Below are 21,904 nucleotides of genomic sequence, written 5' to 3'. Positions count from 1 at the left end.
ATTTCAGTTTGTTACAGCACATGTGGAAAGTGGTTTCTTACCAGTACCTGGTTTCTTTTTCTGCTTTGCTCTGACTTGGTGTGTCCTTACAGTCAGGAATGGAGAACTCCCAAGTTCACAGCAGCTCACTAAAAACACCAAGTTACTGATGCCAAAAATGCCTATGTCTTAACAACATACCCTAAAACCAAGAAGGGATGGAGTAATTTAGACAGCTTGTATCATACCTTGGCTTTTGCTCATCAGCCTTATTTTGGTATCAGCACATTAGCAGGAAAAATAGGAGCTCCTGCAGCAGCAGGGTTGAGCAGCTTCTGGTGTTGTCATGAGCTGCTGAACCAGTGACCTTCAGGTCTGGTAAACTTTAATTTAGTCATGACTAGTCTGTAGCATTGCAGCCACGTGTGACTCCTGACTCAGAACAGCTGCTCGTGGGATGGTGCTGGCACTGGTGAGCAATGAAAATCCCAGCAATATGAAAGTAAACCAACAGGAGCTGCGGAGGATGGCAAAACTAATTTCCCCAGGGCTCCCTATGCACAGAGCTCATTCTTACCCATGGTGGACTATGCAAGAACCTGTGGTCACTTCCTAGGAAATGACCATCATCTCCTGCCTGTAAACTGCTTTGAAATGGCTTCCTCTTTTCAGCCCCTCCAGCATGTGCATGGCTCCTCTGACTTTCAGTGATTTGAAGATTTCTGAGATATTATCCCATCAACTTGCAGTGACTGCATTAGTACTAAAAAAAGCCTGCACCATGAAATCAACTCTCAGTCAAGCTAAAGACCATTTCTGATGTCCAAGTCAAGGAAATCTGCAATCTGAATCCTGGAACTGGCAGCCTCAGAGATTTGGTTGTCCCCAGTGCCACACTGGGGGACAACTGGCCATGCAGATAGTTTGAATCATGTAATCTCACAGTCTGGCATTTATCATGTCAGACCACTTGGCCATAGCCGTGGTGACCTGAAGCTTTACACAGACTCATTATTCACTCAAGCCTACAAAACTGAAAGTAACATCTCCCAAGATTTGAGTTTTTATACCATAACCTCAATAAACTGGAGCTGAATAATTGACCATGCAAAGATCAAAGGCCATTGTGTTTATTTTCACAGGCATGATCCCAGCATTCCAAATCTGCTGGTCCAATATAATCCAACAAAGGCAACCAGAAATGCAGAACTTCATAAACCATTTTTTCTTGATGACAGTTCAGTAATCCCAGGGCACTGAATTGTAAAGCTTGATTCTGTTACACTAAGATAGTCAGTAATCTGGGAAGTCCTTTGACTCATCATCAGCTAAACCATGTGGAATTCTTGAGTAGGTATGAAAATCTGGAGACGTGTAGGTGTGTAAGTTCCTTTCATTTGCATCCTTCTAGGTTAGATGAGTTTGGCTGCTTCAGAGCTTGCATCTTGACTGCCTGGGGAAATTTTGTCTTATCTGATATGGAAATCTGCAGTGCAAGTAACACAGCACTTACCTTAATTACTTATGCAGGTCCAAATTATGTGTACAGGCATGTGAAGCAGCACTGGTCCCAGATGAGAGTGCTGTCCCACTGGGAATTTCCTAAAGTCTTACTTTCTAACATCTGCTGCTCTGGGATCTTTCCCTATAATCAAGGAAAAATAGAAGACTCAGTCATATTTCCCACATGACCAGATTCAAGGAAAAGAGAAACTTTTCACCCTTGATGTGAGACAGAGAAAATGGCTAGTCATGGAGTGACTGGATAGTGGTGTTCAAAATTGGTTTATAACAGGACCCTATTCTGAATGCAGAGATGTCTTTATTTCTCTTAGCACGTCTTTTGCTCTTTCATGTGTACATTTCTGTACACTCGGCTGTTACTTTTGTCTATAAAAATATGTGCATTATCCCCATATACTGGCATATATTTTCTTCCAATGTTTTCAAAACTGTAAAACTTGCATGTACAATTAACTTCACTTCGATGTTCAGCCTTTCCAGCATTAGTATGCAACAGATTCTTAAATTCTTTCCAAAGTCTGTATGTACAAGATAAGTTACGTTTCCACACTTACAGATAATGTTGTCACGGGTATTGAAAAACTCATTAGTTTTAACAAACTGAGAGACCTAAGATTTGGAGCATTTCCTTATGTGTCCCAGTCGTACCCAGTTCTGTCACATGTCGAACTCTAGCGCGCTTCCCCTTTCCTGCGCCGTCAGCGCGTTTCCCATAGGGACAGCTGGAATGCTGCTACTTTCGCTGGTTAAAAGCATACGTGCGGTCAGATACTGGCCCCTAGGCAGCAGCGACCTTTCTTAGTTTTCTTGACCACAAGGCGCCCGGAGCAGGCGCGGCCAGTGGGGGCTCTCCCGCGCCTGACCCTAGGCTGTGCCTGGCGTTCTTACAGAGAGCGGCCGTGGCCCCAGCAGCTGCGGAGCCCGCAGGGAAGCTGGCTTCGGAACCTCGCCCCGGCCCCGGGCCTCCCGCCGCACTGCGTTAGGGTGAAGAAGGCGTTAGAGGTGAGAAGGGCCCATGCTGCAGGACCAGCCCCTCAGAGCGCCGCGCCGGAGGGGCAACTTGGCATTCCCGCTCCCCTCGACAGCGGAGCTGCGCTTCAGCCCATCGCTCCAGGTCCGCTGCGGGGCTGGGGCGGAAGCACGCAGTCCCCGAAACAAGGTGTCGGGGACTGCGCTGCGGGACGGGACAGGGCGGTAAAAGCAGCCTCTCGCTGCCGGCAAGGAAGGGTTAATGCCAGACTTCCCCCGAGGAGCCTATACTAGCTCCGCCTCCTATTCCACCGGTGGCACGCTCCATTTCTCCCGAGGGGTAAATCCTCCTGTCTCCGCCGCGCACACACAGAGCGCGGCGCCGGTAGCCTGTTCACTCACACCCAGCGCCGGCGGGCTGGGTGGTAGGTCCCGCGCGACGTCGGGCAGCCAGGGCACTCGGACCACCTCTCCGCTCTCGCGCCCCTCCCCGCCACACAGGGCGGTGGTAGGGCCCACTCCTCCCCTCGTCCCCCCCGACGGCGGCGCGGTTGGTGCGTCCCGGCAGCAGCCGCGTCCCGGCCGGCGCCCGCCCCCTCCGCCTTGTCATTGATGTTGTTGTTTTTGTCGCAGGAGCCGGAGGCGAGGCCGGGGCCGCCGCTGCCGCCGCCTGTGGTCGCCGCAGCAGCAGCGGGGCTCGGGCCGGCGCCGGGCATGTCGGTGTGCAGGGAGACGGTGGGCGCCGGCTCCCTGCCCAGCGAGCTAGTGGTCCACATCTTCTCCTTCCTGGCGGGCCCCGACCGGCTGCGGGCCTCGGCCGCCTGCTCGCACTGGCGGGAATGCCTGTTCTACCCGGCCCTCTGGCCGCGCCTCCGCCTCAGCCTCCGCGTCTCGCCGGCCGAGCGCCCGCGCCTCGAGTTCCTCATGCGCAAGTGTGGCTGGTTCGTCCGTGAGCTCCGCGTACAGTTCGCCGCCGACAACTACCCCAGCGGCGGCGGCGGAGGGGGGGCGGCGGCGGCCGTGGCGGGCGAGGGCGTCGCGGCGGCGGGCGACGGGGAGACGCCGCCCCTGTGCCCGCGCTGGCTCGACTTACTGAGGACCTACCTGGAGCTGGTGCTGTGCGTCCTGAGCAGCGTCCGTAACAACAGGTACGGGCCGCGCCCGCGGCGGGGGAGAGGGCCGCGGCTCGCCTGGTAGGAGCATGAAGGAAGGCGGCGGGGTGGGGAGTGCAGGCGGAGCCTCGAAGCCCCTCAAGAGCCATGCAGGACCGGGGTCCGGCTGTCCCGTCCGCTTCCGCAGGCGGGAGCGACGCCTGTGGGTGACCCGCGTGGGCCGGTCCCTGCTGGGGCTGCGCCTCAGGAGCCCCCTGGGGCGGGAGGAGCCCCGCTTGAGCGGCCTGGATACCCCGGGGGTTGTTCCTGTGACTGCGAGTTGAGCGGAAGCGCCCTGTTTGAAACTACCCAATTTTTATCGTGTTCTGTAGTTTGATAGCGAATATAAACGCAGATCTTCGGTTGGCAAGCGGCTAGTCAATATGCAGCGCAGATACAACCGCAATAATAAGAACGTACTCGTTCTTTTGAAGGACGAGTGAATGCAGCTCAAATCGAGCAAGTGAAAGCTGGGAATTTTGAATTTGATGCCTGTTTTAGCACCTTGCTCGTGTAAGCCTCACTACAGACAGTCTTTAAACCTCAGAAGTGTGATCGAAAGATAATTAGCATGAGAAATCAGTAGAGGGGTTAAAATTAAAGCGCTGGTGCTTTTCTGGAGGGAGAGGGATGTATTACTGCCCCAACATCACACTTTCGTCTTTCCAGCTGTGAGGGGTTCTGTCTTTTAAAAGCTGTACTTGCACTCCAGCTCTCGTTATCTGCTAAACTGAGATTTGGTTCAGTTTTCATTAGGAGGAGGGTTTTGTGTTTGTTTATTGAAAAACTGCTTCACACATAGGAGTTTCTTGATCAAATTGAGTTAAAATAGTAGGCATGTTTTCCTGTGGTTTGGACTTCAGATGTGTTTAGATCCTGCTTTTTCACAGACTTACACAGGTTAGATAATTTCCTCAGGTTGGACTTCTTTAAAATGAAAATACTGGCATTCTTTTTACCCTGTGTGGGTATGATCAAGATTAGTATAAAAAAAAAATCTTAATATATGGCCTCTAATCAGTACCTAGGACAGAAAAGCAAGAATATTACGCTTAGGTTATGATGTGCTTGGAAAGCCATGAAGCTCTCAGGACAGGAAATGGTTAATATTCCCCCCCCCCCCCCCCCAATTGTGCATATAGTTTCAAATACAAATAAACAAACAAAAAAAAGAGAGCGCTACAAGTTTTTCAAGGTATATTTAGGATGCATTGTAGATAGCCTTTGGAAAACTGTCCACAATTGAGTCCATGGTCTAGTCACAGCCTCTCTTTGATTCTGGGGGAATTAAGAGAGTGGTTTGAGGTCTTCCTTCCTTCTTTATTTTGAATTGTAGCAAGAGAACTTTAAATGTAATTCCTCGTTGGTTTGAAATTAATGCAAATGTGATGTATGAAGTCTCACTTTCAGTTCCTCTGCTGTGCCTAGCAGGTACTTCCTGTAGTGCAACTGCAGTGTTTGAGAGTTACAAACCTTAATTCTGAAAACGGCTCATCGGTCCCAGCTCATCTTTATCTCAATTTGTTTCTTGCTGTGTGAGTCCTTGGTGTGCAAATAATCGGTCTTGGATTGATCTTCTTTTGCCTTTAAGGATCTTAACTGTTGAATCTTTGGGAAATCCAGTTAATGTTGCAAGTGGAAACAATGCTGAAGAGGTGTTGGTGATTATCTGAGACAAGAATAACTACATGGACTTTGAATTTTAAAATTAATAGTATCTGCAGGAGATCTTGTGTGAGGATTTTTCACTGGAAAAACTAGTTTGTTTTTTTTTTTTAATCTGCCTCAGTAAAATGTGAGCCTGTCTAAATGTGTTTTGAGAAGGCTTTTGGTATACTTTTTCTTCTGAAAAAAAATAATTCTCTGTGTCCTTATTTGAAACTTATGCAAGGACATTTGCTTTCTGAAGTTCTTCTTACTGATTCTGCATGCACAGTGTGGCTCAGGACTGCAGTAAAATACTCTGTAGAAGTAGTAATTTCACCAGTACCTACTTGCTCTCTGGTTGATTAGTGTAATTTTGGTGGTAAGGGAGAGGTGAAAAGTTATCAAAATTGATAGTTTTTTTTTTCTTTACTGTATTTTTTCTCTGTCTTCAAATGATTTGCATGATGCTTTTTTTCTTTTGAAATGAGGAATGTATGATTAAAGAACATGGCACCTGGTTATTATAGCAGGCTTCTTTTTTTTTAATGTGCATTAAAAAAAAATTAGTGTAGGGGAATTCACATGAAGCGTTTGACCTCTTGATTCAGATTTACTTTCGGAAATAGAATTCTTTTTTCCCTTCTCCGGAGAAGTTTTTAGTTTATTTTGTTGCATTGCTGTTCTTGCAAGGTAACTACTTTGCAATTAGTTTGCGTATAAGAGCACAGGTTTAGCTCTTCAAGTAGAGTTTTGAGATTGAAACAAGGTGGGAAGGGGCATTAGCATATGCCAAATTGCTGCTTAGTTCTTACTGAGACTGCCTGTCTGAACTGGAGACATTGTCACCTGCCTCATGGTTGTGTTTTTTCAAGTTATGACCACAGCCCAGTCACTTTATTTCCCTGCTTCTGTTGATTCATCCATAAGTCAAGGATAATTAATAATTTCTTCTTGTGTTTGCTGTTTGCATTGTTTGCATCCCATATGTGAAATATCTATTGGCATTTCCAAAATAATGGAAACAGCCCCGGTTTTAACTTCTCCAATGGCTGAATCACTGTAATTGCATTCTTTTTGGAATTAAGTTTTAAACAGGATGGTTCTTTCATAACTCCTGTGAGCTCATATGACAGCTTATTGGCAGAGAAGTTGAAAGAACTTCCATCTTATGCTTCAGAACTAGGGAGGAAGCAGTCTACTTTTGTGAAACATTATGCTGTTTCTTAACTGTGTACTCTTGTTGTAGGCTTTTAAATGTATTATTAAGCAATAGAGTAGCAAACCCCCTTCTTGCAGGAAAAACAAGAACTTTAGAATTCACAGGACCAGTCTCTTCCAATCAGACATATTCTATGTGTGAAAAGTAATCACTAAAAATAATTTCTAGTTGCTTTTTTGGATAGAGGAGAATGATGTGTATTTTTGCTAATAAAAGTATTTTCTGTACAACTTGCCCATTTATAAGGAAATCTGCATGTTAAGCCTAGAAAAATATTTTAGAGTGACCTTTACTAATTGTGATGGAATTAAGGAAGTACTCACTTGTCTGCAACTTGGTTTAAAACCAATTGATAATATTCTGCCAAGTATCACTGCTGACAGCTAGTTATCATCCACAAAGGTACATTCAAGGTCTTCCTCATATTTGAGGTAGAGCTCAAGATGCAAACAATTTAATTTTGCTAGTGGCAGCATATTACTCCCAAAACGTAGTTTTAATAGTGCTGGGACCATGATGAGCTCTAAAAATCCATCATTTATTTAATTAAAAGGTACTAAAGTAGTATTTATGGTGATCTGTAACTTTTGCATGAGCTGTTACGTTTATGACTATAAATGAGGCAAAAGAATGAGGCAGGTTATTGTTTAAACAGTTGATGTTCTACTTCCTATTTAAAAATAAAAGGGGGCAGATGGGATAATCTGTAGCAGGAGGGGCAAGTTGTTTCTCTGTGGCTCTTAAGAGATCCTTATAATTTGCATCCTCTCAAATTGATCTTTCAAAGCTAAATTCTGGATCATAAGTGGGAGGGTGACAAACTTTCTGTGAGTCATTTCAGTGCAGCTAATAAGTAACTGCTGATCATTCAGCAGGAAAATTCTGTATTTTTTTTCATGTAACCCAAATCCTCTAGCTTCTTACAAGGGAAGGTAGGAAGGTAGTGATTTCCCCACCACCCCCATCTCCTCCTTCTTCCCCAGTCTGTTCATTTGTGTGACTTTGTTTTATCTTTGCTATGGAAACAGAAATGCAGATTGTAGTAAATCTGTGGTATCTTCAAGTATGGTATCTATCTTGGGAGTCACCAAAAATTGGTAAATCACTGAAACCAGTAGACAGCATCTGTGTTTGAGGTTTTCCAGTGACTCCTTTCTGAGCAGGTCCAGAAATTGGCCCATGCTAGTATCATAATACAATATGTGCCTTACCACTTCATTTGTGCTGAATGTAAGCAAAGGCATTTTATTTTTTACCATTGGGTGTTCAAAAAGACCAATCAAAATTGAAGATGGAGTGTATTTCTAGTATACTTTTTGAGCTGGTGGAAAATAAATGGTTTAGAAATTCCCCTCCCTCCCTCCCCCAAATACATTTTTCCCCAGTTGTGTGTAGGGGTAGTACAGAGGACTAAGATGTCATTATGACTTTAAGCAAGAGATTGACAATTCTAAGTACTTTAAATATCGATTGATTAACTCCCTGTAATAAAAGTGAGATGAGAGCTGAATGCCATAGATGTGCTGTGACATTAGTGTTGAACTAATCAGATTTGTTGATGGTAATACCAGTGCTGTGAATGGAAAAAATTATAATGTTTTCATTGCTTAAGTTTTGAGGTGGAGAACTTTTCCATACCTCTCTGTAGCACACAAAATGGCAGTCAGATTGATGTAGTAAAAACGTGTGGGATGTGTAGTGTTTCATGTGTCCTGTAACTTGGTTGCTCTAAAATTAATACCTGCTTACAATAGCATTTACTGGGTGTATGAATAGCACAAAACAAGACCTGAGTGTGAATATGTGGATGATTCAGAATCATAGAATTATTAGGGTTGGGAGGGACTTCAAGGATCATCTGGTTCCCACCCCCCTGCCATGGGCAGGGACACCTCACACTAGATCAGGTTGCTCAGAGCCACATCCAGCTTGGCCTTCAAAACTTCCAGGGATGGGGCTTCTACCACCTCCCTGGGCAACTTGTTCCAGTGTCTCACCACCCTCATAGTGAAAAACTTCCTAACATCTAATCTAAATCTCCCCTCTAGCTTGGTTCAATTCCCCCTAGTCCTATCACTACCCAATGCCCTAAAAAAGTCCCTCACCAGTTTTCTTACAGGCCCCTTTCAGATATTGGAAGGCCACAGTAAGGTCTCCTTGGAGCCGCCTTTTCTCCAGACTGACCAATCCCAACTCTCTCAGTCTGTCCTCATAGGAGAGGTGCTCCGGTCCTCTGATCATCCTCTTGGCCCTTCTCTGGACACGTTCCAGAGAACATTCCGCATTCTGTGTTCTTAAGATTGCATTTTGTCACATAGCTCTCAGAATTAAGTCACTGAGATCAGGAAATAAAAGCTTAATTACAGCATTGGCTGTGAACACTGTCTTTTGTACCAGGTGGAAGTTTCTGCTGCTTTCTCTGTCATACCAGACTCTCTCTTACAGCTTTTGAGGAAAGAGTAGTCCAAAATACTCTTGGTGGTGGTGCCAGTGTCTTTAGATTTCTCTGCCAAACTTATTCTTCAGTATGATCAAGCACCATCTTAATCAAATTTATAGAACATCGAGCATCTTATCAGGGCTCAGTTTATATTAATGTGTCATCACTATGTAGTCCTGTATTTAAAATATTAAATTATTAGAATTTCTGAAATGGTTGTGCAGTCCTGTTACTTTTCTCCAGTATTTGTGTGACTCAATATGAAGCTTGTAGATCTTGCTGTTGTTGCTCACCTGTAGAAAAAAAAAAGGTAGCAGGTGTAACTGTAGATAGATTTCCGTAAACTAGTGTACAGTTATTGAATACAGGAGCTTGAAAAGAAGTATGATTTTTTTTTTTTTAATTTTGTGTATGGATAATGATTACATACTGAAATTCATACTTAAGAAAATGGAAAACCTGACTACTTGAGACTTTTTTTTTGCCTTGTTCCTGCCCCCAACGTGGGATATCAGCTTATACTGTGGGGGTAGTGAACTTGCACCAAAGTTTCTGTGTTTAAAGCAGTGTAACTTTATTATTTGAAGATACGTTATTGCATCCTCAAAGCTCATCTGAAGTATTAGTATATGATTTGAAAGCCAGCAGAAAGAAGGATTTAAGTAATTCAGTTGTCTGCTACAGGTTAATTGGCATTTACTTGTTCAAGATGAATTTCAACTTGTATCCATTTATGATGAAAGTGGAGTTTGTGCCATGTTAATTACCAAGTGCAGACTAGTCTTTGCATGTTAGGAGTAAATCTAATTTACATCATGTATGAATAAAAGCAAATGTTGACTGGAAACTTACTCACTTCGAAAAAAATATCTTGAAAGTAAATGCCACACAGCTACTCTAACACTGCAGTTATTTTCATTTCTCTTGCTTGGTCTTTTTTTAGGAGTAGAAAAGAGGCAAGTCAGAAATAAACTGTCTAGGGAAAGGAAAACTGACTGTCTAGCACACTGAATCATGTCCAGCATAAACTTAAAAGTTCTTCTTTCACATCTTTTTAGGCATCACTTCTAAAAATGAAAATTATGTATCATAGTGGACCACTAATTCTCTTCTGGTCACTGGTGGGAAATACCAGAACATCTTCCACTACTTTGATATTACATAAATTAGACACTGATTAGGGTGTGAGGAGATTACATACTTCTTGTCTGAGGTTTGTGTTGCCTCAGCTGAGGCAGGTTTGGGCTTTCATTTGTAACCCAGCTGCAGTACCTAAGTGCTCAGACAGGTTTGTTCCTGGTTGCATTGCTCTTGGCCATTAAGTGCATTGTTAATTGTTAAAAGGAATAGGTAGTCATGTATTCATCTGTGACACATAGTACATATGTTCCAAGGACTAAGAAGTGCATGAAAGCACCACTAAAAGTTTTGTTTAGGGCACTGGCTCACTCCTGTGATGGCTGAAAACTGGCATTTGCTTTTATAGCTGGATTTCAGCAGTGTATGTAGTTGTCTTCCCACTTATACTTCAGTCTCACTTTCTGTGGTTCTATGTGTGCCTGTTTTTCAGGGCAGAGGGACGCTTCTCAAAACAGACCACAAGTTTGCCGCAGTAACACATGCTTATCTCCTGTGTTGGTTTTAGCCAGGATGATTCCTCAGACTGTTTTGATTTTGTGTACAGATTCCTTTTTATTTTGTCATTTTATAGGAACCTCCAGAAGTTAAGTCTCTTTGGGGATATAAGCATTCTGCAGCAACATGGAAGTATATCAAATACATACCTCGGCAAGGTTGACCCTGATGGCAAGAAGATTAAGCAGTAAGTTACATTTGTAAATTATCAAATACGTTACCATAATAAAAACAGGTATCAAAGTACAGATTTTCACATCTAAAATACATGAAAGAGAAAACTTTAGTTTTTTTCAATAGGATGAGAATTTAAATTCTTAAACTGTGTTAATTTCTGTTCCTGCTATTTACATGAAGTAGTCTGGTTTTGTGGCTTGCGTTTTGTTTTTTTTCCCTTCCCTTCTCAGCCGGATAAGAATCTTTTTTTTTTTCCTCTTCTCATTGTGTTCTAGAAACAATATTATGTTAATGAAGCAAAAGGGAAGGAGCGATAGGAAATTGTTACCAGCACCTCTACTATTACTGTACATGAAGAAATTGTAAAAGGAAGTGATCTGTTGTATTTCACAAGCACTGAGGACATGTAGCATGTAAATTGGAAAGAGAACATGAGCATAAACTTCCTTGAAACTGCATCTCAAAAACTGTGTATTTGCAGAATTCCTGAAGTCTTGGGAGACCTTACAGCAGCTTTCCAGAACCTGAAAGGGGCCTACGTGAAAGCTGGGAAGGGACTTTTTTTACTGGGGCTTGTAGTGATAGGACAAGAGGGAATGGATTGAAGCTTGAGGAGGGCAGATTTAGACTGGGTATCAGAAAGAAATTCTTTACAGTGAGGTTGGTGAAATGCTGGAACAGGCTGCCTGGGGAGGTCATGGATGCCCCTCTCCCTGGAGGTGTTCCAAGGCCGGGTAGGATGAGGCCAAGAGCAATCTGGTGTGGTGGAAGGTGTCCCTGGCAGTGCCAGGGCTGTTGGAACTAGATGATCTTTAACATCCCTTCCAACCTAACCCATTCTATGAATGGATGTATTTGGGACTTGCTCGTCCTTTGTTACACGAAGGTAAAACTGGAAGTGTTTTATTCAACGTTCTCAAGTTTATCAGCACTAGCAGCAGATCTGCTTCAGAAAGTAAATCTTTATGGTGCCTTAGTCTTGTCTTTTGCACTTGTAGTTAAGTTGCAAAACATGAATACTGATAACTGACAAAGATACTGAGCAACCTTTGGAGACAGCATTATTGATAGTTGAGGATTTTTGGAATCTGTATGATGATAAACCTGACTAGCTGTTTCAGGAACTTCTGCAATTAAAGCAGTCAGGGAAGAAAAAGGGGCATGTCCTTAAGTCTGTGTAGATAGCATTAAGTCAGTATCTTTCTTTCAAAAAGCTATTTCATGCAATTCCCACAGGGGAGAAAACCCACCCTACAACTCCAGAGTTCTATATCATACCTATTTTCATTATGTTGTGTGAGTACTAGAACAGTTTAAGTTGTATCAGAAGCACAGTTTAAACAGCTTTTTAGTGCAGTGAAGTATATAGATGATAGTATTCTACTGAGATCTCAAAACTGATGTCATCTTTCCAGTTGTTCTCTAAAATACTACAAGCATTATTAAGATTGACAAAATAAGATATACCATTTCTGCAACCATTACAGTACCTTTTGTAGATGGGGGTGAAGGGGAGAGGGAAGAATCATTGTTACTTGGAAGAAATTAGGGAGGTTCTTGTGGTAGAACCTTTTTCTTTGGGGGATTGTCAGAGAATCTGCTTTCAATTTTAAGCATTGTTACGAGTAATTCAGAAAACAAAACAAAAAAGCCCCACAAAACAGACAAAACAAACAAAAAAGCAAACAAACAAAAAGCGGTGACAAAAAAGCACCACCACCAACAAACACCAAACAAACCCCAAACCATTGCCAGGATCAAACAAGGCTCATCTAAACTGTAAAAGAATTTAGGAATGAAATAGCAGAAGTAGCTATCCATGACTCTTGACCTGTTGTTTAAAACTGTGTTTCATTTGTCACAGTTGCCAGTCCTGAGTTTAAAAAAACAATACTCAGAGAAGATTTGGAAAAATCAAAGTCTTTAAATCTGATGACTCTGCTAGGCAAAACCTTGGGAATTATTTTGAAGTACTTAATAGATAGAGTAACCAGACTGACTTTTCCACTTAAAAAGACAAGTCAGACCTTGCAAACCCATTCTTAGGAGAAGGAAGAAAGGACATGCAGGCAAGGGAGAGGATGAATAAGGATTTGCAGAGGGAGAGGATGAATATGGATTGGTCTTTGAACTTTCTTGCAACAAATGGATTATGGGGCATTGAAAGTAATAGGTGACAGGTTCAGAGCAAGTAAGAAGTCTTTATTATTGTTCCTAAGTTCTTACTGGGCTCAAAGAGGAACCTAGATAAATTTGTAGAATTGAATTCTTTGATGGTTACTAAATACAGAAAGCCACATCTGGGTCGGGAGCTCTGAGTTACAAATCTTTTGAAGACCAAGGTGATATTTGAAAAATATCCCCATGCACTTCCCTTGTTCTCTCGCACCCCTTAAGGCTTTAGTGTTTGTCTGCTGTCAGTCAGGATACTGGGCTAAGTAAGCCTTTATTTTTTTTCTGGACATTATCTCAATTAGAAGATACATCCAGGAGAATAATAGCATCAGCTGGCACTGATCACATGAGATGAAAATGTTACCAGGTTCAAGTTGTTTTGGTAAAACTTGAACAACATCCAGTTAGCTGTACATTTGGAATTATTTAAAGAATCTGCTTCTTACTTTTTTGTTCTTTGCCATTTAATGAGCAAAATCAAGCAGGTAGTTTCACATGATTCTCAATGTGCAGAAAATTGACTTTGAGCAACCTTTCATTGAAAATGACTTCTTATTTTTTCGTATTGAATTCGCAGTTCCGGAGAGGTTAGCAAATATGAAAAGCTGTTTTCAAAAGCAAGAGCTGTGTTTTAAAAGCACTGCAGATTTTCTTATTTGCATAACCTTAAAATGTATGTGGGAGGGTGTTAAATGTGTGCTGGAAAATACGTGAAATGAAGGTTCCTAGTGCATTGCTGTTAGTGAAAGATGAAGTACATAATTTATCTCAGGATGCTTTACAGTTTTAACCTCTTAAGTACAGCGAAGGTTAGGTTGCTGTGGGAGGTCTGCAGAGCCAGGTTCTTCCTCTGTGGTTCACAAAAACTGTTAATAATAGCACCTCACTGCAGAATAAGGCCAGAAATGAAAGAAGAATAATTCTAGAATAAACTAGAATGGTACCTAAGTGGTGAGACTGGTCCGTGTCTAATGGGATGATTGTCTCTCTTGTTTACTTGCAGAATCCAGCAGCTGTTTGAAGAGATACTAGGCAATAGCAGGCAATTGAAATGGCTGTCTTGTGGGTTTATGCTGCAAATAGTAACTCCCACATCATTGTCCTCCTTATCAAACCCCATAGCCAACACCATGGAACATCTGAGCCTCTTGGACAACCACATCCCTGGTAATACCACTCTCATCACTGCGGTTGAGTTGGAGCGCTTTGTAAATCTGCGTTCTCTTGCTTTGGATTTCTGTGATTTTACAGCTGAGATGGCAAGAGTCCTGTCTGACAGCAACCATGTGCCTTTGCATCGACTGTCTCTCCTGGTCCATAGTGTTTCCATAATGCACAAGTCACTGGACAGTATGCCAGAAGATGAGAACTGGAAGGCACTGACTCGCAACAGCGCTAATCTTCGGGTCTATATAATGGCCTTTGATGTCAAGAGTGATGATATGTTAAGGATTCTTAAGCCCAGTATCCCCCTAGAGAGGATTCACTTTGACAGCTACATCACTTGCGTTTCAGGGGCTGTTGTTGACCTCATATCCAGGCAGTATGACAAGTTCCTCACTCATTTTATTCTGATGAATGATGTGATAGATATGTCTGGTTTCCCAGATCTTAGTGACAACCGGAATGAAGATCCACTTGTCTTGTTAGCCTGGAGGTGCACCAGACTGTCTCTTCTAGCTGTTCATGGTAGGTAATACATTTCATGGGTGTAGTATGCAAGTTTGAAATGCTTACAGCACTTCAACCTTTCTAATCATAATGTGATCTGGTGGAGTGATGGTCTAAAGTCTGCTGCATGGTTGCTATGTATGCTGTTGTACTTCATACTGGTATTTCCATGTTTGAAAATGCAAAGCTGTTTTTATTTTGTAGAGTCTAGAGTTCTGCACCTGGGGAGGAAGAACCCCATGCATCAGTACAGGTTAGGGATTGACCTGCTGGGAAGCAGCTCTGCAGAGAAGAACCTGGGAGTACTGGTGGACAAGTTCACCATGAGCAGGCAATGTGCCCTTGTGGCTGAGGAAGCTAGTGGTCTTTTGGAATGCATGAAAAAGAGTGTAGCCAGCAGGTCAAGAGAGGTTCTTCTCCCCATCTGCTCTGCCCTGGTGAGGCCACACTTGGAGTACTGTGTTCAGTTCTGGTCTCCCCAGTTCCAGAGGGACAGGGAACTACTGGAGAAACTCCAACAGAGGGCCATGAAGATGATGAGGGGACTGGGGCATCTCTCTTAACCAGAGAGGCTGAGGGACCCTGGGGCTCTTTATCCTGGAATAGAGCAGACTGAGAGGATCTTTAATTTATATAAATATTTAAAGGGTGGAGGTCATGAGGATGGGTCTGAGGTCTTCTCAGTGGTGCCCAGTGATAGGACAAGGGGCAGTGAGTATAAAATAGCATATAGGAGGTTTCACTTGAACTTAAGGAGAAGCTTCTTTACTTTTGAGGGTGATGGAGCACTGGAACAGGCTGCCCAGACAGGTTGTGGAGTTTCCTTCTCTGGAGACTTCAAAACCCACCTGGATACATTCCTGTGCAGCTTGATCTAGGTGACCCTTGCTTTAGTGGGGAGCAGGGGGTGGGGGTTGGCCTAGATGATCTATGGAGGTCCCTTTCAACCTCTACCATTCTGTGAATCTGTGTAGGAGTTCTAAACACTCTTGTAGCTTGCTAGCTTCTATTGGACAGTCACATAGGATTTTTTAGAGTGCTTACAGAAAAAAGGATGGCTAAGAACTGGATATTCCAGGAGGCTGATTCTGAAAGTGGTCTACAACATGCAAGTTCCACCAAGTGTGGTTGGTCCATTGAATGTGAACACTGAAAATGTTTGCTGTTTAATGTGAGCTTGTATGCTAGCAGGAGTAGGTGACTGCTTTCCTCTTTGTAGATAACATGGGGTAAGGGCTCCAAGGTTATGGGAAGGAAGTGTGTTACCAGTTTGGTGAGACTTTGCCAGCAGACGAAGGCTGAAAAAATACAACGTGGAGTAGGTTGCCTGACTGGATGCATTGGTGTCACCAGTAATACCAGAACTGGGTTTATCCCATCTATTTGTTTGCAGTATAATTTGAAATAACATTTTTGAAGTGTGCATTTGCATTCAGCTCTCATCAGTATAGTACCTGCCACAAGTTAGAGTAGTCTGGCAAATCGTAAGGCACCCAAAACTGAAATCACAGAATCACACAGAATCACAGAATCAAGAAGGTTGGAATAGACCTCAAGGATCATCAAGTCCAACCTGTCACCCAAGACCTCATGACTACTAAACCATGTCACCAAGTGCCACATCCAGTCCCCTCTTGAACACCTCCAGGGATGGTGACTCCGCCACCTCCCTGGGCAGCACATTCCAACATATAACAACTCTCTCTGTGAAGAACTTTCTCCTCACCTCCAGCCTAAACTTCCCCTGGTGCAGCTTGAGACTGTGTCCTCTTGTTCTGGTGCTGGTTGCCTGGGAGAAGAGACCCTCCCTGCCTGGGAGAAGAGCCAGAAAACCCCTCCTGGCTACAACCTCCCTTCAGGTAGTTGTAGACAGCAATGAGGTCACCCCTTAGCCTCTTCTTCTCCAGACTAAACAACCCCAGCTCCCTCAGCCTCTCCTCATAGGGCTTGTGCTCAAGGCCTCTCACCAGCCTCGTTGCCCTTCTCTGGACATGCTCCAGCAATTCAACATCTTTCCTAAACTGAGGGGCCCAGAACTGGACACAGTACTCAAGGTGTGGCCTGAACAGAGCTGAGTACAGGGGCAAAATGACTTCCCTGCTCCTGCTGGCCACACTTCTTGATGCAGGCCAGGATGCCATTGGCTCTCTTGGCCACCTGGGCACACTGCTGGCTCATGTTCAGCTGCTGTCAACCAGTATCCCCAGGTCCTTTTCTGTCTGGCTGCTCTCCAGCCACTCTGACCCCAGCCTGTAGCTCTGCACGGGGTTGCTGTAGCCAAAGTGCAGCACCTGGCACTTGGATTTGTTGAATGCCATCCTGTTGGACTCTGCCCATCTGTCTAGACAGTCAAGGTCCCTCTGCAGAGCCCTTCTACCTTCTAACAGATCAACATCTGCTCCCAGCTTGGTGTCATCTGCAAATTTACTGATGACTGACTCAATCCCCTCATCCAGATCATCAGTAAAGATATTGAACAGGATGGGGCCCAGCACTGATCCCTGGGGGACTCCACTAGTGACAGGCTGCCAGCTGGCAGTGGCACCATTCACCACCACTCTCTGGGCTCGGCCCTCCAGCCAGTTCCTAACCCAGCGCAGAGTGCTGCTGTCCAAGCCACAGGCTGACAGCTTGGCCAGGAGTTTATGGCATGCAGAATAGTTCTTTTTGTTTGTGCAGCTTACCAAGACCAAGTTTGCCAGTGCATGAAGGAGTTAAGTGATGACTCTCTATTGTGTTGCATAAGAATGAATGAATGAATTGCAGGGGAGTAAATCTCCAGTCCTTCAGCACAAATAGAAGAGACCTTCATCAGTGAAGGTTGTACATTCAGTTTTCTATTGGCTTAAGTCAGAAGGTCCTACTGTATTTGCTAGGAAAGGTTTTTCCACTCCCTTTTACTGAAAATTACAGGGAGAGGAATTAAAATAAGTTCAGCTGTTTGTCCTTTATAGTTTCCAGGTCTGACAGGTTTTGGATACTGCCACTGTTGCTAAATGTGGATATTTAGCAGATTCTAGCAGTTTCTTTTAATATTTGGGTTAAAGTTTGAGAAGCTTTTATAAAAACAACCAACCAAAACAAAACACCAAATTTGTTACCTTAATTTATCTTACTACTAAGGAAGTCTTCTAATATATTATCTAAACTTACAAAGATGGTAAAATTATCTGAACCTAACATAGCATAGGTATCATTAAATATCAGCATATATCTATTCAGTAGAAGGTATTAGTCTGTGCAGAGCACTGGAGAGCCAAATGTCTCCTACAGTTCTGTCTAGCAATGGTTGCTGCTGCATCTTTCTTTGGAGAGATGCTATGCATACCTGGGAGAGAAAATGACCAAATACCACCCTTGCTCTGATGCTGGGATTCTGATTCTCCTTTTCTCCCTTCTTGCAGCAGAAGCTAGCTAAGCTGCTTAAATGCCTCCTGATCTTCAAGCTGTGAATGACTTCTATGTTACTGTAGCATAAGCTTATTTCTTCTGGAGTAGCAACTGAGAAGAACAGGGCCAAGAAGAAAGATCTAGAATGCTGTGATGTGTACAGTGTCTCAGCCTCATGCTTTTATTTTCTGATTTTGTATTTTCTTGTGTTTTCTGGCTTATCAAATAATGGGCCCAATTGGTCATACTCTTCATGATATCAGCAAACCCTCTTCAGGAAAAAAGTGGTGATTTTATTTAAGGTGTCATATTTCGCTTTATGTGTAGGTGCTCGGATTTCTTCTCTTGTCTCCTGGAGTGCTTATTCTTCAGTCGCCAGTGCTTTTTGTTTGTTTGTGTTGTTTTCCCTCTTTTGCTATTAGTTTGCTCTAAAAAAGGCTTTGATTTACTTACAGTTTTGGCTACCATTTGTCACTGACCAAAGGAAGAGGGGAAAAACATACCCTAAAGCCACTCTTTTTCTTGGATGCTTCAAGATTCTCTACTGTCTTTTGTGGGAAGTCATAGCGTCTTTCCCCCGACCTAGAATCTTCTGAAGCAAAGGAAAGCTGATTGAATGCTATTTAAAAACATTCTTGCAGAACGAAGGAAGGGTATGAAGAGTGTGTCACAGGTCACAGGATGTTAGGGGTTGCAAGGAATTTGGAGATCGAGTCCAAACCCCCTGCCATAGCAGGACCATAGAATCTAGTGCAGGTCACACAGGAATGCATCCAGATGGGTCTTGAAAGTCTCCAGAGGAGACTCCACAACCTCTCTGGGGAATCTGTTCCAGTGCTCTGTGACTCTTACAGTAAAGAAGTTCTTCCTCATATTGAAGTGAAACTTCCTGAACTGTAGTGGACATCCGTTGCCCCTTGTCCTGTTACAGGGCACAAGTGATTGGGATGGGGACAGCAGGATGGTCAGAGTGGTATGATCTGGCACTGTGAAAAAAGAAGCACAAACCTACCTATGGGGGTTGAAGCCTTTTTTTCTTTTATGTTTTTTTCCCCTCAAGAGAAGGACACATCATTGGGATAGTCAAGACTTCGTGTTGTAAACAAACTGTGTTACCTATGAGATTCCCAGTTTTAGTCTATGAGCAAAACAGAAGTGGAAATTTTTACTGGCAAGACAAAATGAATCATGGCATGCCCATGGTGAATTTCCTGTTCAGTGATACATGTAGTAAAGTGATCATTCCCTGTTACCTTTGAATACTTAGCTGGCCAGGAGATTTTTGGCTGCCAGAAGGTTACTGAGAAGTTTCAGACAAAACTTTTGAAAGGAGAGTTAATTTAAAATGAGATTAAGATGAGAAGATGATGGTTGCTCCAAAGCAAAAGCCAGGATCTGACTGTGGAATAAATACAGCCATATACCTGAACCACAAGGATGGTATAGGGGACTTAACTGCACCACAGTTGTTCCCTTTATTCATGCATTTTTCTGTCCTGAGTTTCTTTAGGAAGCTCCTTTATCATCAAGATAACTGGAAGGTGTTGTGAGCTCCTTCAAATCCTGATAGGAGAGTGTCATCTTACAGGTGGAATTTTCCATTTGGTTTAATGTCCTGCAGCCTTAATTTGACAGCTTTGTCTTCTCTGGACAGTTGTGCTGTGGTGAACCATCAGCAGATGAAAATTGGGGGAATTCATGCATTGCTAATGGCTAATATACCAGAAATGAGCCATATGGGTGCATGCAGGCTTCTTTGTGGAAAACCTACCCTGAGCAACATATTTATAGGAAACATTAGAGAAAAGCACTAGGAAAGAGTAAAAGAAAAACAGAAAATTTCTCCTTTCTTTATTACTTTGATATGATTTTTTTCTTCAGTCTGTAGCTAGCCATCTTATTTTGATACATTATGATACAGGTCACATAAACTGCATTGTGGAAGACCAAACCACAGTTGTTTTTTAGTTCTGAGTAGCTTAGCTTTCCCAGTTAAAATACTGTGCAAATTGCAGCTTTACTTGGAATCCAAGTGAGCATCTCACCAGGAGACTTAGCACCTGTGGGAATGGTGATGAAGGCAGAAATGAACCTTTACTTTTGCAATGGAAGAGTTGTCTTGGCAGAGCTCCCAAAAAAGGGAAATTCCCAGATTATCTGTGATTTGCAAATAAGGAGGAGCTCAGCATTTGCCTTAGCCAGGGTACAGAGAGCTAACAGGTAATTGGGGAGTAGGTGTTTTAGAAGAGGGGTGCCAATTTATGCCGATGGTAGGAGGGGGAAGCCTTGTAATTACGTTTAACCTCAGGCAGGATAACAAGATACCTACAGATTTTAGTTAGTTTTGTTTTTAGACTGGTGTGACCGGTTTCCTGGAGATGCTTTTGGCTTGTGCGTGTTGGGGTTGGTTGGTTTGTTTGTTTTAATGTGTTCTGTTTGGGGTTTTTTAAGTCTACAATAAGCAAACTTCAGATTTTTTTTTCCTAGCAAAAGCACAGTTTTAAAGCAATCCTTTTATACATTCCGTTAAAATAATTGATTACTCACTTTTTCATTCTGTATATTTGTACTACAAAATAGGTCACAGGAGGTTTGAAATTGCAGATATAATGTCAGTTATATATAAATGTAGATAATGTGAGTTGGAATAAAGAAGTCCATTTTTTCCTACCGTTTTCTACAAGTGGTAGGAAAAAAAATTAATAAAATCTAGAAAGGCTTGGTCAAGCTACCTGAAATATTTTTGGTATTTCCTTATTCAGAATTATACCACTTGCAACAAAAATCAAACAACCAAACCCACCTAAACATGCTGTAGGGGCATTCCACCAGATGGAAGATGAGGAAAGTTGTGAAGGATGCTGAGATATTCTCGTATCAAGTATTTGCTTGTAGCAAAATAACAGAGCAACTTTTTTTGTTTGTTTTCTTCCTGTTTCCCTCCAGGTTACACAGTTTGGGCTCATAATCTTATAGCAATTGCTCGTCTTCGTGGCTCTGACTTGAAAGTTCTGGAAGTCACAGAGGAAAGCATCGATTTTGACCAAGGAGAACTGGCTGATCAGGATGTGGATCCAGTACACAATCTCATTGAGCAAGTATCTCTCGGTTTGGGTCGACCTTGGCATGCAGTCATGGACATAGAGCTGCTCAGTGTCTTCACTGAGCCAACCCGTCACTTCTACAGAGAGATGCAGAGCTTCAGCGAGGGCATTTAGCTCCTTATTTACAATTCCTGTGGTTACATATGCAAGTAGGGTCCTATTATGTTTTTTCAGTAGCGTGAATTAACCCCTTTTGTGCTGTGTTTAATCAGTATTAGCTATATAGAATTATATATGTGTATTCTACTTCTTGATCAAAGAACGTAGTCGGGTATTGGTTTAGAAGCTGAAAGTGGCAGTGTTTAGGGTTTTCACGGTTAATGGACTTGTCTACCAAACCTTGGAGAGATGCAGCCAGAGGCTGGCTGAGGTTGCCAGCTAACTTTACTTTTTTTGAGTAACTGCATTTTGAATTATTTTCTTACTGTATTGGAGTTCTATGCTCAGGAGCCGACTCTTTAATACCCATATCCATAGCCCAGTGGATTTCTGTGCTCTCGTTGTGTGCTTAATCTGCTAGCATGCTACTTAATAGGCTTAAAGGAAGAGAAGTCTCTCCAGGGCTGTTCATTGTTACGACTCTCCCCTCGCTTTATTTCATGTGCAGGTTCTGAAGCATGACTTAGGACCACTCTCAGCTGTTAAGCAGTGATGTGAAACACTAGCTTTTCAGGTATCTGCACTTCCAGGTTCACTCCATAAGCTGTAGTCTTTTGGATTCTTTGCAAACGCTTCCTCGTTTATTCTCATGTTCTGTCATCTTCCTTAAAAGTTAGCTTTGGGCCAAAGTTTAGAAGCGAGAACGTGCCCTCCGACGAGGTAA

The 21,904-nt window shown here is 43.0% G+C and overlaps 1 protein-coding gene across 2 annotated transcripts; it reads left to right on the top strand.

Annotated features, from left to right (window-relative positions):
* The first annotated feature begins 3,084 nt into the window (after positions 1–3,084).
* FBXO33 (F-box protein 33) lies at positions 3,085–21,589 on the top strand. 2 transcript variants are annotated; one of them, XM_054400216.1, is made up of 5 exons: positions 3,113–3,122; positions 3,185–3,620; positions 10,641–10,751; positions 13,920–14,605; positions 20,924–21,589. In XM_054400216.1, exons 2-5 carry the CDS (start codon positions 3,187–3,189, stop codon positions 21,193–21,195), a joined length of 1,503 nt encoding a protein of 500 aa, XP_054256191.1. In that variant the 5' UTR covers positions 3,113–3,122; positions 3,185–3,186; the 3' UTR covers positions 21,196–21,589. The 2 variants fall into 2 exon arrangements, with proteins under 2 accessions (XP_054256190.1, XP_054256191.1); XM_054400215.1 differs by having other exon boundaries at positions 3,085–3,620.
* Positions 21,590–21,904: the final 315 nt, after the last annotated feature.

This window comes from Indicator indicator, chromosome 4 (genome assembly GCF_027791375.1).
Source record: "Indicator indicator isolate 239-I01 chromosome 4, UM_Iind_1.1, whole genome shotgun sequence".
Classification (NCBI taxonomy): domain Eukaryota; kingdom Metazoa; phylum Chordata; class Aves; order Piciformes; family Indicatoridae; genus Indicator; species Indicator indicator.
The sequence above is the reverse complement of the archived record's forward strand: the minus strand, read 5'-3'. Positions and strand labels throughout refer to the sequence as shown.